Source organism: Lycorma delicatula, chromosome 3 (genome assembly GCF_047948215.1).
Source record: "Lycorma delicatula isolate Av1 chromosome 3, ASM4794821v1, whole genome shotgun sequence".
In the NCBI taxonomy this organism is placed as follows: Eukaryota; Metazoa; Arthropoda; class Insecta; order Hemiptera; family Fulgoridae; genus Lycorma; species Lycorma delicatula.
In genome coordinates this window covers 53,724,383-53,744,462 of record NC_134457.1, presented here as the reverse complement: position 1 = coordinate 53,744,462, position 20,080 = coordinate 53,724,383, and the positions used below count along the sequence as shown (strand labels likewise).

The following is a 20,080-nucleotide window of genomic DNA, read 5'->3' as shown; positions in this document are numbered from 1 at the left end:
TAAGTCAGGTTAATTAAAGCAAATGTAATTGTATATTACTTTCACAAAACCTTTTTTGAAATTTCATACGGGTGAACAAATGAGTGAACAATTTCCATAATGAGTGAACAAATTTTTTATTCATGCACTGTTTAAATTTAAATAAAAGATCTCATGCAACATTAATTAAAGAAAATGAAATTTAAAGTAATTTACAAAAACTTTTTTTTTTAATTATGGCTGAGGATTTCCTTCTGGGTAATAAATACATCACTTCTGGGTAACCTGAAGAACACCAGATAGTTAGCTAATAAATGTAAGTATATTTAAAAACTAAGCTTTTTAAAATAACTAACAGTATTCAATACTACTTTACTGAACATGAATATTATCAATATCATTCATTTTGTTAAAATCATTATTATTGGCAAATATTAGTTAAAAATACTAAATCCATTGACCTATTTTATAAATACTGGCTATATATATATTATAAACATGGCACACGCACACAATATAAGTAACCCATTTTAACTTAAAATATCATAAACATACAGTAACAATTACAGATTCAATTAACTGATTTTATAAAAAAAAAAAATTAAAAATAAACTATTTTACGTTTATATCCGAGCTAAATTCTCTAGGATCAGGAGATACTTCAACAGCAAAAACATCTTTAACAGTATCATCAGTATTTGGCCCAACAGCAGTTACTGATATATATGATTCACCCACATCTCTATCCCCAGGCACACCTTCAAAAACTGCCTGACCATTCTCATCATCATATATCAACCAATCAGGCAAATCTGACACCTGTGACAAAAAAAAAACATAATAGATGAAATAAATATTTCAAAATAACATCAATTTTTTATTTAGTACATGAATGAGAATTTCTGAATATTTACATAAAAAATTAAAAAAGAAACTGAAATTTATAAAAATAAAATTAATAAAAGATTAGAACAGCACTTCACTTAAAAAAAACATATATATACAATAAATTAATACTGGTGAGATAATAATGAACTTCACCAATCCCTTAAGATAAAAAATCACTTCTTAAGGACTTCTTAAGAAAGATGGAGTAGGTACAACCAATTTGTACCTATAACTGAAACTGTTATGTCACTTAGCATTTCACATTTATTCCTTTTAAGTTCAAATTTCTAACTTTTGATTACTGTGTACAAAATCTGTTTATTTATTGTGTACACATGTGTGTGATAATGGAGTGGTGGATTCATTAGCTGACAAACAATCAGCAAATGTCAAATTCTCAGCTACTCTGCAATAAAAATAACATAAATGCTACATTTATTTTACTCATATCTTTTTCTCCCCAACTGATCACTGTTGATATATATAATTTTTTTCTTAACAGCAGGGGTATATTAATCTATTTCTTTATATTCTCTCGCCTTCTTTCTTATGGCTGTAACATAAATAAACAACTGTGGTACAAGAACACTATTCACAAGTGCTTTTTCCAAGAGTAATATTGGGTTAAAGGTCAACTCTAAACAGCAAAAAATAGACTGATGGACAAAATGTGAAGAAGGTGAGATTTGAAGGAAAATACCTGCATTATTATAACTGAACAAATAGATCATTTATAACTATGCTTCAAGCCATGTTGCATTTATCATAAATATTTCTGGCCAAAAAGTACCTACTAAATTAAATTAGGTCACCCTGATAATTTACTCAACATGACATCTGGCTGTTCTAAAAATTAAAGACATCTAAAAGAAAAAATATTATGCTTTAAAAGATAAACAGCTAACAGATAAAAGACTAAAAAAAATCACTGATATCCAGTGTAATGTAATAAACTAAAGTATTCCATGACTATTTCCTATTTATTTAATAAGTATTTATATAAAGAACAGGCACAAACTGACCCAGATTTTTTGTCAAAAATCATGGCAGGGGATGAGTCTTGGTTTTTATGGCTATGACTCTTAAAAAAGCCGCCGTCCAGCCAATAGAAGACAGCGTCATTGCCTAGACCACAAAAAGCATGGCAACTGAAATCAAATGTGAAGTCCAAGATGGTTTGTTTCTTTGACTTCAAAGGAGTCGTTCATGTTAAATTTGTTCCTCAGGGCACCACAATGAACAAACATTACTATCTGCAAGTGCTGAAATGACTGGATGACACAGGGAGAAAAAACAACCTGAATTGTAGCAACTGGGGGGACTGGCTACTTCATCATGAGAACCTACCTGCCCACACAGCACTGAAAATCAACCAGATTTTGACGAAAAACTGCACAACAATAGTTTCTCACTCCCCCAATCTAACTTGCTGTAACTTATATTTATTCCCAAAAATGAAGAAAAACCTAAGTAGAAAGTTTTCAAGATGTAGAAGAGGTTAAGAAATAATTGCTGGAGACACTTAACAGCATTAGTTCAGAATATAAAAATGTTTCAAACAAAGGAAAAACCATTGGGTCAAATGCATATTTTCTAATAAACAGTATTTTGAAGGATTGATGTTTTCAAGATGTTATTTCAAACAAAAATGATTTAAATAAATAATTCTCTTTTTTTGTACCACCTCATAGTGATAATCATTTTTAATTTATAGGTAAATAAAACAGAGACAACCTACATTAATTATTACGTTTCTTTCACTTTGTCTTGTTTTAATTATGTTTACATCTGCATAATCAATAAATATTACAACTTATAAAATGAAATGGCTTTTAAATTTAACTTTATAGGCAGTCTGCCTAAGAAGTACAACAGACAGTTGTACTTAAGTATTCTTAAAAATAATGTTTAGAAGAATAATCTTTAAGAATGACAAGATATAACAAAGGTAAATTATGTCTCACCTTTGTTAAAAATTAATGATACAGCAATAAAATTAAAAAAAAAAAAAAAGGCAGAACCAATAAAAAATCAATGGAATAACTCACATTTACTTAACAAATAAATTGATTAAGAAACTTAACAATACAGGAAGAGTGAAACAGTTAAGTAAATGAAAAACCATATAAAAATATATAAATACCCAACTACAAGTTAACAAACTTAAGATCCAAATTTAACAATTAGATGGAATATAAATACCCACCTCATAATGACTTAATGTTCCAGTAAAAGCATCTGAAGGTACTTTAAACTGAAAGAGGCGTCCAACATAAGCAGAAGAATCAGGAATACCATATAATCGTTGTAGAGGTATAATTTTGATTAGTTTATCTGTATCTGTATCTTTCATATCTTGTTCATCTTGTTCAAAACCAAAATCTTCTTCATTATGTGCTGATATTATGACAAGAGTTAATAAAAAAGGTATAAAAAATTTATTTGTTAGTACAAATAAAGCCATTACTACATTGATTAAACTTCACTGCACTCTTAACTCTGAAACATAACATAACAAATACCCAAACATTATAATTTGTTTATAAAAATTTTAAATAACATAAATGACAATAAATATTAAACCAGATTATTAACGGTTACAATTACAATGACCTATTATATACATCATCATATGCAGTGCCAAGAATTTTTATTATAAAAAAAAAATTAAATTGGTTAAATTACAAATAATCATTAAAAATAAATAATCCAATAAACTTTTAAACAAATAGAACTTAAGTGTATTCTAGAACTGCTGTAGCATTTTATATTGATAATTGATCTACTAAATTCTATAATCATTATCAGTTTCTGCCAAGTTATCAGAACTTAGAAATAAATGTTTAATTTTAAACAAATTAACTAATTATTTCTACATTCCTTTATTTCTTAACCTCAACATACTTTCTTATAAAGCTTAAAATACGACAGCTTCAAGTTTGTTGTTCAATACAAATCTATCATTAACCACACCCTCACCAACTGCTGAAAGAGCTACTGCCTCCGTACATGAAACCACTCTTTCGAATTTGCGGCTCTGCATTTGCACTCTTTTACATATGCGGCTTAGATACACCTGTAGCAAGTATCACTAACTGGCTATGTGGTAATTTTTAGGTGTACTGTTAATTTCCCTTAAACAGTACCCTTCCTCAGCACAGATACTCCCTCTATCTGTCTAAGACTAGTCATTCAGACTGATGTTTATAGCCAGCTACCACATTTTTCTTAATCACAAAATGGGAATGCACTCTTTTCCCCACAGCTAGGCTTCCAATCCATTGGTCTAAAGCAATAAATTTAACCAACTTAGCTTTGATAAACAGCTAGACCCTGACTTAAGCTTTTAGTTTTATTTTATCACTTAATAAAAGACGTTCATACATTCAGATAGTACATATAGATATTAAATCTGTAACATAAGCATCATTATAAAATCTGAATTAGAATATAGAAATGACAATATATTAAAAATTACAATTCCCAACTATGTAGCCCATCTTATTTAATCTGATTATCTTTTGGAGCCTCTAAAAAAAAATCAGTATGACTTCCAAGATTCAAAACAGGCTGTCAGATCATTGTTTGGCATTCATAAATATAAACTGTGACTGATCTTTAATCGATTATCTTATCCATGTGTTTTTATTCAATAAAGCACAACCTTTGGTAAAGATAATATTAGTAAAGATTTATTCTTAAAAAATGGCAACATTCACCTACATCAAACCAGAACCATTTTCTTTTAACTCAACATACATAATACTTCAGTCATTTTCAATATATTAATGAATCATCTAAAAGATCTTCCTACCAATTTATTTTAAACCAAAAATTTCCTCTTGCAAAAAATAATATTACGTAACCAATCAGTTTTTAAAATTGACTAATTATACCTGTTTTTAAATGTTGACTTTTCTGCATCTCAGTTTAACAAATTCAAAGTTTATCTTTTAGCATTTCCATTAAGACCTGAATTTTTATTAATTTTGTAGTTAATTAGCTACAAATTTTAAACTTATTTATATATTATCTTCATATATTTAATATTATTTTGTGTATTTATATTCTAAATTATTAATATGGGCATCAACGACTTCATTTTTAATTATATTAAGTTATTTTATGATGCTGTTCTGATCAAGATTTTACCACAATTTCCCATGATTCATCCATGGAGCAGTTCCTTTTTTTTAACCTGTGAAGTAATCATTTACTAACCTACTTTTTTTTCAATTGTGATCTGTGTTATTATTGTGTTATCTGTGTCATTATTACGTACCAATCAAAATAAAATATTTATTTATAATTTTATTTTTCTTGCTTAAGAAAAAAACAGATTCTTTTTCATCAGACAACAAATTTTAATTAAAGTGCATTAATAACAAATACCATTTACATTTTTCATTGAATAATACAAATCAAGTAAACTGAATCACTCTTGTTGTTGTATACACATATACTGACTAAAAGCAAATAATAACTGCCCTCTAAGTACAAATATTTGGAATATTTCAATTTGCAGAATACAATTTTAATGCAGAATACAATTTTAATACGTACAGGAAAAACTTTTAGAAAAAAACTATTATAAAGAGATACATACAAGCAAATAATAGCCATGCAGCTGGAATTGCAAGTTGATTAAGTTGCTTAGTTATCTCAGTACATAACTTTTCAGGCACATACTAGACATCTAGAATTGATTTTGTAATGAATCCAATAAAATTGGTTTAAATTAAAAAAACAAAAGTTTTCTTAAAAAGGGCATTCTCAATATTACATTATGTAATCATTACATTCCCTAACCAATAATATGTGGATAGCAATTTTCTGAAGAACTTCATAGTGAAAATATTAGCTATCTTTCAAACAAATTGTACTTTTAGTCAAAAGTCTACAATTCAATCCACATAATAATAAAAAAACAAAAACTACAATGTAAAAAAAAGAAAATCCCCATTAGATCTGCTCCAAGCTAAATGTTATTATTATTCAATAAAACAATTTTTTAACAAATAGAGCTGTTTTACTATGGATTAATGTTTTAGAACTACAAATGTTATGTAATTTTTATGCTGAACTTTTTGTGCTTGATAATGGTCTGATTAAAAAACTGTAATAGATTTCAAAAGTTACAGAAAACATTAGTCATATATTACTTGTACATTTTATACATTAATAGTGATTACAATGCGTGTAATTGATTATAGTGAGTAGTTTACATATTTTAATTGTTGCCTATTATGTAGATAATTCTACAAATATAAGGTAATGTGATGGCAAAATAGAATATAATTGATACAAAAAAATAAAAAAATAATTGTGACAAAAAAACCTGTACAATTAAAAATGATATATATATACACTTTTTCTGCAGTTGTCTGAACTACTTCAAATAATAATGAAATATTTAAAGTAATTAAATACACAATTAAGTCATGCAGTCTTTCTTCACCAGTTGAAAATATCTACATTTCCACATATGAAAATAATCTATACAAACAGTGTATGTAAAATATTGTATGCTATGTTTATGCTTTCAACAATTTTCTGGATGTTTTATAACTGGTCCAATAGAAAGCTGATGAGTTCAAGACAAATGAAATGAATTTCTAGAGAGCTTATTTTAATTCTGACATGAAGCTGTAACTTTTAAAATAGACATTCAATTCTCAACATCAATCTACTCTAATAATTGTTTAAGACAAATGTATAAAGAAAGATACAGCATTTTTACAATATCAGCTAAATATGTAATTAAACCTTTGGTTAATAAAATTCAAACCAATTGCTTAGACTGAACAAGTTTATATCTGAATCCAATCTCTTAGGCACCCATCATAAAAACATGTAAAATAGTTACAAAGAATTATTATACTTTGTTTAAACAAAAGGTTTGTAGAAAAAATTCTTTTCTTTTTTAAAACACTTCGATTTTACAGTTCTACAGTTCTGAAAGATTTACTTTTTAACAAGAACTGTACAAATGTTACATTCTGTAACCTGTTTATATTCATAAACAGTTTTGTACTCAATGTTTTCGGCTGTCTTCTTTTTTTCTTTTCTTTAGTTTTATGTGTACTTTAAGTTTATAATTTTGGTGCTGTTGAAAAAAAGTAAAAGATGTTTTTAATGTAAAGAAAATGTTGATGAATTGTATAACATTTCAATGTCTTTTGTGCAAACATATTTTTTCTCATTTTCTTTTAATGCTAACTACGTAAATAAAAATTAACATCTATCAGTTATGCAATCACTTTTGAATTTATTTATCTTTATTATTTTAATTTTATTTATTTTATCAGTTCTTTTTTTAAATCAAGCACTGAGCAATAGTATTTTAGAAATACATGAGGATCTTCCATCCAATTTTGACCAGTAAAAAAGGGTTTTTCCATTTTCTTGCTTCAGTCTAATTTTGAAAAAGATCTATCAGTTGGATTCACTGCTGATGGATGTTCCCATACAGACACATTACACATATGTATATATTTTTTTTAAATTTACTTAAAGTTAAATCAATTCTAATAGTTTTCATACATGTAGATTTTCTAGGTTTTCTAAGTATTTCAAACGTGTAGGTTTTTCTTATGAAGTAACAACATAACCAATCAGATTTTAAAATTAATCTAATGGCTTTGCAATTGGACCTGAACAGATACAATAACTGTTAACCATTATTTATGAAAACAGGATTACCATTTCAATATAAAAGAAAAAATTAGTCATATCTTACTTTTTATTATTTATTTATTCAGTCATATTTTTATTTGATTAATTATTATATTTTATTTTTTACTGTTTATTTGGTCATTTTATTTGATTACTTATGTTTTATAACATAATTTTTTAATTATTTTCATTACTATTACTTTTATTTTTACCTATGGAACCAAAAAAGTCATCAGAAATTCTGGAACTGAAAATCAAAGAACTAAAATTAAGATGTAAAAATTTTGATTAATTTCAGTTTTGATTTATAAATTAGTAAATTTTATTATATAATATTTTGATACTGGTATAAAATAAAAATATCTATCTCTTATTTTTGTTTCTGGGTTAATTGATAGTACTTTCAATCTTTAATATTTTATTCTTTATAGCATTAGTACATTAAAGTCATCATCAATATGTAAATTATTTCAATAAAATCAGAACAAAAGAAGTGATTTCAATGAAAGATCAGAATGGCTAAAAGAAAAGTGAATAATTTCGTAAAAAAATCTAAAACCAAAGATTATCTTCAGTCTCACCAAAACCATCATTCCTCTCAGCACATTAGAAACAGATGAGGCTGTAGTGAGAATGAAATGTGTATGTCTGCCTGATATGGGTTTTTCTGTCCACAATATGCTCATCAAAGAAATACTAAACAAGAAACTTGGATTTTCAATGGGTTAACGGATTTTCAATTTTTGTTAGTGGTAGGTCACTAGACCAGCCCCAACAAATAACTAAAAATGTACTTTAAAATGTTTGAATATCTTTCAGTCAGTTAACTCCTCACATTATTTCATACATAAAAGGCCAATTACATAAGCTTATTTTCAGCCTACATCACATTTAAAAAACTTGCTGAATGGAGTGCTAATGAATAACGACCTTGCTGAATGAATAATAACTGGTAGTTTAAAATTGTTGGTTAATTTTGTGAGCCATTCTCTAACACTTTTCAACCAACTTATCTATTATAAAAACTTTGAACTTGCAAACTTGAAGCCAAAATGAGATAGGTGGTACCCCAATATTAAAATCACCAGTAAAAAAAATCTTATCACTCATCCATCAAAAATATTTTTTTTATATTAACTCTGTACTTAGTATCTCTCTCTCTTCTTTCCTGTTTAGCCTCCACAAACCACCTTCAGAGGATGAATGAGAATGATATGTATGAAAGTAAATGAAGTGTAGTCTTGTACAATCTCAAGTCTACCACTCCTGAGATGTGCGATTAATTAAAATCCAACCACCAAAGAACACCGGCATCCACGATCTAGTATTCAAATCCATACAAAAGTAACTGCCTTTACTAGGATGTACTCAGTATCCGTATACTGAGTACATGTCCAATGATACTATGTGGATTTAAATCTAACCAATATCAATAATTATTCAGAATCTACACAAAAAAAAAACCAAATGCATGCAGAAACAATTTTTACACAGACATTCGAAGATCAAAATCATGTTATGATCATGGGATAGTTATTGTTTCATTAAACTTTGCTGACTTCTGTAGCAAAGTGGTAGAATCTCAACCTTTCATCTTGAAAGCCCAAGGTTTAAATTCCAACCAAGGATGGCATTTTTCATATACTGAATGATTTCCATTCTATAGCTCCATGCACAAGCTTGAAGCATATGTACTGATTAATCATATAAAAACTATAAGTAGAGCCCATTAACACAATAATATAGAACCAAACTTTTAAAGTTACACAACTTCACATCAACCACAGGTTACTAAGTTTGTTATTTGAACTGTAACAAGAAACACTCACGATTAATTTATATTGGTGTGCTCGTGCTCGGCACCTCAGTCAGCGTCCAGCCGTAACAACGGGAACATCTCTGCACTGCCCATTTCTTTTATATACAAATTTGAAATGTGTGCTGCAATCGAAAATCCCGCCAATTGTGACGTGCGGTCTGTGATTCGTTTTTTGTTGGCAAAAAACTTTAAAAAAATAGAAATTAATCGGGAACTGTGTGAAGTGTACGGGAACAACGTAATGAGGGAAAGTTCTGTCATGAAGTGGTGCATTCAGTTTAAAATGGCCGAAAAACGTTCACGATAAAGAGAAGAGTGGACGTCCGAGGATTGTGACTGACGATCTGGTCTCCAAAGTTGTAGAAAAAAATCGTGAAAACCGCCGTTTCACAATAATTGAGCTTTCTCTATGTTTCCCACAAGTTTCACGGACTTTATTGTTTGAAATTGTTTCACAGAAGCTAGGCTACCACAAATTTTGTGTAAGATGGGTGCGTCACGAGTGGTTGAGATCACAGGCGGCAGAATTCTATGACAGGAATTTCAAAGCTTGTCCACCACTATGATAAGTGCCTGAATTTGTTTGGTGATTATGTTGAAAAGTAGTATTTTAGTCCCTCTTTCACATGTATATAATAAAAGTTTTTCTTTTACTTGGTTTTGTAAAATTCCAAAACGCTCCTTACTTTCTGAATAGCCCTCGAAATTCAAACAAATAAGAAGGGTTTAATTTTGGATAAGTTAAATCATTTACTTTATTTAATTTAGTGGTAATTGTAAACTCAATCAGGTTTTAAAAAATGTATTTTTTTTAATGTAAGAGAAAATGAAAATGAAATTTTCAGAAAGTAATCTGAAATCATTATTATGGAAACTTAATTAGAATTATTTCCTCAGTAAATTTGTGTGGTCAACTGCTATTTTTTCCTCAGTGATAAAATATAGTATTTTATTAACAGTAACAATGAAAAAACTAAAAATTTTTAAGAAATGAATGAATAAAACTTGCAAAAAAAATTTACTTATTTACAATGAGCATGAATATATTCTGAAAACTACTCTATTAATATTAAACTAATACAAAAACCCTGGTCTGCACATGCTGTAGAAAGTGATGGGCGTTTTCCCCCTTCCACTTCAGCTAACCGACATTTATTACCAATGACTGTCTCAATCACTCCTATCACCTGAAAACTTTTATTTGGCCCAAAATGAGATGACAAAAATCCTTGTACAGTAAATGTAAAATAGATTATAATGTAGTGTTCATAATTATTATTTTGAAAATCAATGAACTAAAATCTGTCATTAACATTCAGCATCTGAAATAAAACCCTCTCAAAATACACTTGAAAACTTTAATAAAATTAAAAAAATAAATAGGTTGCAATATTTTGAAAGAGTCTAAGATTAATCATAATAAATTTATGCTTGTTGAATGTTTTTATTTATCATTTCCTGATTTTGTGACTGCATTGCTTTTATAATTATCATAAATTTTGATAACAAAATAAATTACCTTGTGTATGTTTGACAATATTTAAACTTCCTTTTACCTTTCTTAGAATATTTATTTTTTATAAGATAAACATAGTAAATTTTAATATTTATTCTGGTTGTTTTGTTTTAATTCACTAGTAGTTTATAATCACAGACTGATTAATATGTTTCATATTATCTGTTATTGCTGTTTCTCAAAATGATCTTAGATTATCATAAAATAAATTACTGCAAGATAATCTTTTTTATTATGAAGGACCTGAGCTGCAATTTCAAATCTAAAATAAACAACTGGAGTACAAAAAAATTTATACAAACAGTTTTATCAAATGTGCTATCTAATAAACAAATCATTTATTTTACACAATCAAAATAGAGATTCTAAAAATCAGTATGTATTACACCAGCAGTGCTGGCTGCATTAAAAGAAGATGGCACTATAAACCGTAGCAAAACGCTTTTAAGGAATTTGATAAGACAGATTGAATTAAATGGAGAAGATGCTAATCTAAACACAAACTTATTGAACAACCACTGTAGCTAAAAGAATAATACTTTATGACAATATATTCAAAAGTACACAGAACAAAATTTTTACAGTTTATTTAGTTGAAACATATAATCAAGAACATTCTATGGCTGGATTTTGGCTACCTGAAGAAGAAATGCCACAAGATGTCATAAAAAAATCCAGTAAATGAATTAAGATTCCCATTCCTCGTGCTGGAGAAGAGAGAGCTTTGTCAAAAATACAATATACATTTTTAAAGCAGGGAAAAACTGGTGGCTACCATGATTCAATGAACTGTAAAAAATGTTGTAAGTGGTTGACAGCAGAGAATTTATTACAACTAAATCATTTGTGGTTGTATTGGACAATGGTAAATATTGCTCAGCAGAGAAGATAAGAAACCAAATTCCGCTACTTTTAGGATGTAATAAAATGGCTGGATGGTCATAAAATGCTTTAAAATCTTTCATAAATAAAAACACAACTTTTGGTAAGCATGTTGCGGTTAAAATTTCAATGGACTGGAGAGAGCTGGTTTGAACTAAAATAAAAATTGAAGTGGCTGAACAAAGGATTTATTTGTCCTTACAAGAAAAAATTATTTTTTTGTATGTTTTTGAAGATTATAATACTGAAAAATGGAAGAAATAATGCAAATACATAAAAAAAAATTGAACAAAGTTAAATAAAAACAACTTTATTATAGACCAGTAAAGCTGACAAATTCATTATAACAGTAGACTCAACTTGGAGTGATGATGACTGCAGTACTGGAAGAGAAAACTTGAAAGAAGGATCTAACTATAGCTGACAGCTGACTCCATGACCATGCTATTTAGAAGTGGAGAATGTGACTACAGCTACAATGAGGGAAGACTAACAAATAACTTTTGGCAAGTACATTCAGATATTTTTATTTAATTTTTTTCTTAATACAGATTTTCTTATACAAAAAGCCTCTTAAAAAACTACTTTAATTCTGAAGTACTAGAAGAAAAGTCAGAATACAGTTTACCTGTTTCAAATCCAAAAGAAACATAAATCTGTCCAAAAGAAAATGTTTTATATTACTAATTTGCAGAAAAACTTTAATTTTTTTAAAAAATAATTTTGTTTTTAACATGTTTTTTTACAATAAGCACTCTGGAAGAAACAGTTAGATAAACTGAGGACAACCATCTCTGAATCAATGCCAAAATTTAACCCCAATTTTCAAAGTAAATCAGCAACATGCACACTCAATTTCAGATAAGTTAACTTCATCTACATTTGCATCTCAACCTGGGACCAGCAGCATTCTTGGATGCAACAACTAGATATAAGCATAAATTGATTATATTTTAACTTTTTTAATTTCTGCAGGTAGTGACAAATTAATTTTTATTATTACTATTAAGATGGGATGGATGAGGAAATTACCCGACCTGTGCTGGGATTTGAACCCAATACCAGATAGATCAGCGGCAAATGTGAGAAACTGTATATAAACTGCCAGTTTTTAGTCTATTTCATTTTTATTTTTTTGAAGAACTGGGAGCACATTGGAATACCACCAGGTATCATTACAAATTTATGCATTACCTCGAGTTGCAAACTGTAAAGAATGTTTTTGAAAGTGATAAATAATTAGCACTTACACCTTCCAAGGCAAAAAGATAATGCACCACAGCTTGCTATCTTTAACAAAAGATACATGTCTGATAAAGATAATCAGATGAGCTGTAAATATCTCCAAATATTTAGAGTGCATAAAGCTAACCTAACCAGCATTATAATTTTTATATATTTTCTTGAAACAATAAAATTATTTAATGTTTAAAAAATCAGGTTGAAAGGAAAATCAAAACAATTATTTATTAACATCTAAAAGATATGAATTATAAGAGAAACAGGAAATTAACTTTAAAAATATTCAGCTACATCTCCTGTTAAATTAAACAGATAACATAGTATTTTTTCTTTTTAATAAAATAATGTTGCACAATAACCTTATCAGAATAGATAACTGAACATTCAGTAGTAATATACCACGTTTAAAATAGCCCAATGGTCATTATGTAAAAAATAACATAGTATATAACAAAAAAAATCGATGATAGAAATTTTAAAACAGTATTTATCACTTCACAATTAATTTAAATAATACTGTATTGACAGAACATTAATGAATGAATGAACGAATAAATAAATAATTATTCTTAATAAATAATAATTATGAAAGACCTCAGATGACCCAGCAAAAAGCATAATTCATGTCTTAAAAAACAGTAGTAGTTCACAAATGAAAGATAAATTAATTTTGCAGCAAGTCAGATAACCTTAAAACACAGATAAGATTAACATCAGCAACATTAATTAAGTGAAAACAACAATAAAATTGTTATTATTAATATTATACAAGTAGCTGAGGATAAAACAACATTTAATCGTTGTTAAATATAATTTTCACCCAGTGTCATCAAAATCTTTCAAGCGTACTTTTAGAAAAAGTAATCAAAATTCCAACCAACAGCATTTTTTTTTTTTTTTTACTGAAGCATGATTATTGAAAATAAAACAAAATCAATTAAAAAGTCAGTTTCTAGCTAACACTAATATACCTCAAATTTACATAATATCTACACTTTTGGATTCACAAAGAATAGATGCTAGTTTTGTAATGATTTACAAAATGTAGAACAACAACAAACATTCAACATTAAACTGAGTTTTGTACAGCTGCTTTGTGTTGTTCATTATATTGTCACCACAAACATTTTTTCCTCAGAAAATTACAATATAAAATTGCAATAAATAAGCTAAGGAAGGTAGAACTACATTTTTTGTTCACTTTTCACGCAGTTCAGAGCTAGAAGTCCACCAATTTACAACACAAAAACTGTCCATTGCAAAAATTACTCTTACATACTACTGATATAAGTGCTCAAAGAATGCCTAATTGTCTATTACTAAAGGGTCAGGAGTTTGTGAAGTTTAAAAAAAAAAATTTATCTCCATCAAGAAAACCACAGTGAAATGCTTCAAAAAACAATTCTTATTATTAAGTTTATTTCTACAACAGTTGGTAAATCAAGGATTCAACTTTATTATGATAGTGAATCATAAATTATTATCTACCTTTCACCATAACACACTTTCTTAGGTTGTCATACTGTCTTCTGCGTGCGTGGCATGCTTAGAGCTGATACAACTTGATCACATGTGCAAAATTTTACCCTGAACAAGTCATTTGTCTTCCAGCTATTAAAGTGTAAAGATGTCCAATCCACTAGCAGTTTGCACCAAGGAGGAACAATGTGCAATGATCCAATTTTTCTGGTCAGAAGGTGAGAAAGAGCTGAAATTCATTGTAGAATTTTATTACTACAAGGGGGCAGTGTTTTACTGCATAAAAGTATTTTTTCATGGAATGAGAAATTTAAAAGTGACCAGATGAATGCGATGCACGAAAAGGAAACAGGACACCTATCAATCTCCACCATGGACGATAAGATTCAGCAAGCTCGAGAGATGGTTCTGGCAAACAGGCAACTTATCATCAATGAGATAGTGTTTTGTTTGAACATCAGTCATGGTTCTGCCCAGCAAATCATCCATAATAAATTTGGCTTTCATAGTCATTCCTAATGTCGAACAAAGTACTGTTGTTGCGTGACGTCTGCCCTCACACACACTGTTCAAACCATCAAAAGTTGAATGTTGAGGTACTGGAACATCTCCCTACAGCCCAGTTCTTGCTTTCTCCACTTTTAACTGTTAGTATCACTCAACAATAATGCTCTGCAAGGTCGTCGTCAATTTTTCACAGACTTAAGACATGCAGGAAGCAGTGCAAAAATGGCTTCACAACCAACTGAAAGCTTTCTTCTTAGAAAGTATACACAAGATTGTGGACTGCTAGACCAAGTGCATTGAGAAGGGAGGTGCTATGTAGGAAAATGTTGTAGATGTTGAACCCCTACCATTGTGTAAATAAATTGTAGAAAAAAGTGTAGATAATTTTTAACTTGCCCTGATATATGCATTATATCACTGAATGTAATGTTGATCAAGATCACTATTTACCATTGAAAATGAACATTAAATACAGACTGTATTTGTGTTTTTTTACCAATTCAATTGTAACAATTTTTATCACAAAAAACAATGTTAAAATCAAACTGGCAGAGAGCAACAATATGTACCATAAACATTTAAATGCTTTTTTCAATTCCTCATTAAATTTAAGAATTCTGAATATTAATTGAAATTTAATTGTCCTGACAACTTATGTAATAAAGTCAACTAATAAACAATTAAAATTAACCTGAGATGAGAAGAACAAACGGCAAACTTAAAAACTATAACTGATTCATATAGTAAAATACTGACAGTCACTGCACATAATAAATGGAAGCTTAATCAGACGGCTGAATTCAGACAAATAAGTTTTTTTAAATTTTTTAATAGCATCGCTTTTAACTATGTAAGAACAAGTATAAAATACTGACAAGTAAGAACTGAGAGCAGAACTGGGATTTTATTACTTCCTGTAAGCTGAACACAAAGTGTTGCCAAACACATATTTAGATAATATTTAAGATTACTAATAATAATACAATTTTCAAATTAAGAAACAGAAAAACAACCATAAACCAAATAAAACTTCACAATCTTCTATTAATTTAAATTACCAATCTGAGTAAAACAACCATATATAACAATGTCAATATCAATCAAACTGTATTTACGTTTGTATTATTTTAATGAATTGATTTACATAAATTAGTAACAGAAATAAGATGAATACACCAGACAAACAAATAATTAACACATGCATGCACGTGCGCGCGCGTGTGCGCGCGCTTATATGTATATTAGTTATCAAGAAGGTTTTGCTGAGAAAAAATAAGATAAAAGCATAAAGACAACAAATACAATCAAAATGTAATTAATATTAATAAATAAAACAGGAAATTGGTGTCAAAATTGAAGTTAACTATAATGTAGTTATTTATGTGGTAAAAAATATATATCCTGATTGTTTATTAAACAAGTAAACCACAAAGAATATTTAATAATAAGCAAAAATTAGAATTGAGGTTATAAAAAGTAATTATCTTTGTGTATTTATAATAAAACAGAGTAGGGGCTAAATAAAACCTTTTTTTAAATATTACACATATATTAATAATAATATTAAGTGATGTAATAAACAATAATCAAATTTTCTGATCATAATTATCAATTATTAGCTACCACATAACACCATATTAGGTTACAGTAACTGTAAATTAAGAAAAAATAAAAAACAAGATGCCAAATATAAATTTATCACATAATGATATAATAAATTTGAAGTAAAAAAAATCCACACACACCAAACCATTAACAGTAAGTATACTACTTTAAAAGGAGCCTAAATAAACTATAGTAAATAACCATAAATCATGAATTATAACCTCTAAACTCTCTTGAGATTAAACTATTGATAAATATACCTAAATGGCAGGCGCGCGCGCGCGCACGCACACACTCAAAGAGAGAGAGAGAGAGAGAGACTATAGCAATATAATAATCTAATTTTAAATAAATATTCCTTAAAGAATGAATCATTATCACTACTAAAATGATTTAATAAAATAATTTTTAACATCAACATAATTACTACATTCTATAACTTCATTAATCCATTTTGTATAATTAGCTAAACCTGATGTCTCATCACAATGCCTACTAATCTGGATCCTATCTTTGCAAGGTCCTGTCATAAATAATTTCTCTCTTTCCAACTTACATCTTAAAATCTCTTCATTTTGAATTTATCAACACACCTAATTTTCAACATTTTTTCATAACACTTTATTTCAAAACCCTTTATTCACTTTGCTTCTGCTTTTTCAACTGTGTATGTTTCATTACCATAAACAAATAAAGACTACTTCCTAAGTCTTACATGCATACACCATTCTAGCACTCTGTTTTGCAAGAAACCTTTCCTAGCTTGTGATTTCTATATTACTTTGCTCTTCATTCATAATTTTACTACTTTAACAACAGAATTCTCCTAGTCTTCTTAATATTTAAGAAGAAATATTCATTATTCTCCCTCATATCACACTTTATTTTTATTTTCTTATAAACTGAACATCACCCCCCCCCCCTCCGCAGCAATAAAACCATACCATTCAGTTATTGTTTAACTAATTTTTTTTTATTTCTGCCACAAGAATGATGTGTACACACATCATCGTCTTCACATACACACACACACAAAAGAAAGAGAGAGTGTGATCATAAATTTAAACATACAAAATTGAAATTTAGATGAAATTAAATTTACATGCAAGGGGCAAGGAGTGTAATGGCATTCTAAAAGGCACTGAAGAACAAAGATTTTGAAAACCAGGTAATAGTCACATAACAAAAAAAATAAATTATTTCAAGGTAGGAGCATTTGCTAGATTTTCTATTGATAATATTTGAAAAGTTATTACAGGGTTAGGAACACTCTATGTATATGCGGTAGGAGCGTCTCAAGAAGAAACAATAATTTCAGGATGTTTCCAGGTGAATACAAAAATGTTGGGCAAACACAGGTCTAGATGTGTTTTGTTTTTGATTTACAGGTTAAAGTTCTTTGCCTAATTTCTGCTCCTACAAAAGTAAAATGAGACTATTGAAATTCTTGTAATAGAGATTGTAGAGCAAAACTGATGACTGTATTCATTTATTACTTTTTTACTTAAAAATATTGTTTAAAATAGGTCCCAGAAATAAATTTTCAGTAGTTTCCAACAAAATTATAATACCTAGAAAATTTCCAGCTAAAAACACAATTAATCTACATGTAATGTAGTGAATGTAGTATGATGTAAATTGCCACTAAATAAATAACATTTTTTTCAAGATTTGTAGAGAAATTAATTTCAAGAAAACTTTTGTTTAAATGCATAAATAAGTTTAAGAAATTCAACTTTTATTTAAAATAAAACTAATCAAAAAATAGCAGAGAAATGATATAATTTTAAACCAAACAAAATAACTTTTTATGTTGGAAAAAAAATTGTAAAACCAATATTGATCTCTGTGGTGAAGTGGTAGTATCTTGGCTTTTCATGCAGAGGTTCTGGGTTTGAATCTCGATCAGGCTTGGCATTTTTCACAAGCTACAAAATTCATTTATAGCTAATTGTAAGTGGTCATAACTCTGTATTTATGATATAAATAAATAAATATCAGAAACTCAATAAAAAAAATAACATTCTACAATCTTATAATTATAAAAGTAATGTTCACAATTACTTTTTACAAAATATCCGCTTAATCTAATATCTATAAAATGAGCTTTTATATTTCACTGTTATTTGGCAAAACTTCACGGAATTATAAATTCTCCAAACTAATTATTCTCTTAAATTAATTTTTTTATTTATAAACTAAAATTTTCATATAACATTGTAGGTAATACACCAGTGACATTAGATAAGAATATCTTGGTCAATTAATTGGTCCACCATATCCAATTGTTTAAAATGTTATATTCAAGTAATTCCAACCTTCTTAAAGGGAAGGTGATATAATAAGGGGTTCTAAAACCCCTTTAATTATTGGCCTTCTTTATGGTAAAGAAGGAACATCTTCTGAACAAATAAATTATTTAATAAGAAATATACATACACATTTCCCTTAAGGTTTTCATAAAATATGAATGGTAAAATCATTTTTTTCATGAATAATCCACATCAAATAGAAAAAAATCTATGTTATAAATTAGTTCCTAATCAGTCACATGGATTTTCAGAAATCTGCTGCAGACCATCATTTCATTAATTATCAACTTCTCTTCTTGAAAAATTACCTTCAGTAAATTTATTTATTCTTATGAATATTCCAAAAGTCTTCAGGCATCCCATGCAGCTTTCTGGATTTGGGGCCTGTAGGCAGCCATGTCCCTTGTTTGTGATGTGCAAGTTAGATATAGCCTTGTGCAGACTCAGGCTGACCATACCTGAGAGTCGTGTGGTTAATTGAAATTCACCCACCAAAGAACACCAGTACCCACAATCTAGTATTCAAATATTCAGTAAATAAAATAGTACTTTATTATGGTTCTCCTGAAAAATTTTTAACTGCATTGACACAGTAGTACATTTTTTATTCTCCAGATAGTAAATTTTGAACGGAAGGATAACAATTTTTTTTATAATGTATTTGCTACACTTTTCTGTGAAAAGTATGGAATTCAGATGGTTAGCTTAATGAAAATTTGTCTAGTATTACTCCAAGCCACATTGTTCATACTTCACAATTATGTTTCTTCTTTACTGACTCACCTGTTCTTGGATTCCAACAGAAAATGAAGATTCAAAGTTCCTTTGATTAAGCTTCAGGGCAACTGAAAATTCATATCTCCTTCATGAACTTCCCCTTCACTGAGAATGTGTGACCACAGAAACTAGTTATATTGATTACAATTATCATCCTTAATACTTTTATGATATCAGATAACATAATTTGCTGTCATTAAAACAACCTGCGTAAGTTAGAATTATAGAATGTAACGGTTTTGATCATTTACCATTAGCCATACTGGTATTAGTTATTGTTATTTTATTATTTTAAGTCATTCATTCTAATACCTACAAATGTGTAATGTCAATTACAAAAAATGGTTATTAAAAATTTCATTCAAGCAAATATGTAATTTACTCATGGCCTTATCACCC

The 20,080-nt window shown here is 28.5% G+C and overlaps 1 protein-coding gene across 2 annotated transcripts in view; it reads right to left on the bottom strand.

Moving 5' to 3' along the window:
• The window catches only part of Dg (Dystroglycan), an 81,354-nt gene that overhangs the window by 58,358 nt on the left and 2,916 nt on the right, over nucleotides 1-20,080 (bottom strand). The window contains exons 1-3 of one of the 2 annotated variants that reach the window (XM_075359824.1): nucleotides 16,733-16,751; nucleotides 3,074-3,366; nucleotides 601-798 (exon numbers count right to left, since the gene is read on the bottom strand). In XM_075359824.1, coding sequence (XP_075215939.1) covers nucleotides 601-798; nucleotides 3,074-3,331 — 456 coding nt within the window. In that variant the 5' untranslated portion in view covers nucleotides 3,332-3,366; nucleotides 16,733-16,751. Of the gene's footprint in view, nucleotides 1-600; nucleotides 799-3,073; nucleotides 3,367-16,732; nucleotides 16,752-20,080 lie in introns of those variants that run through there. The other variant, XM_075359823.1, reaches the window with a different exon arrangement.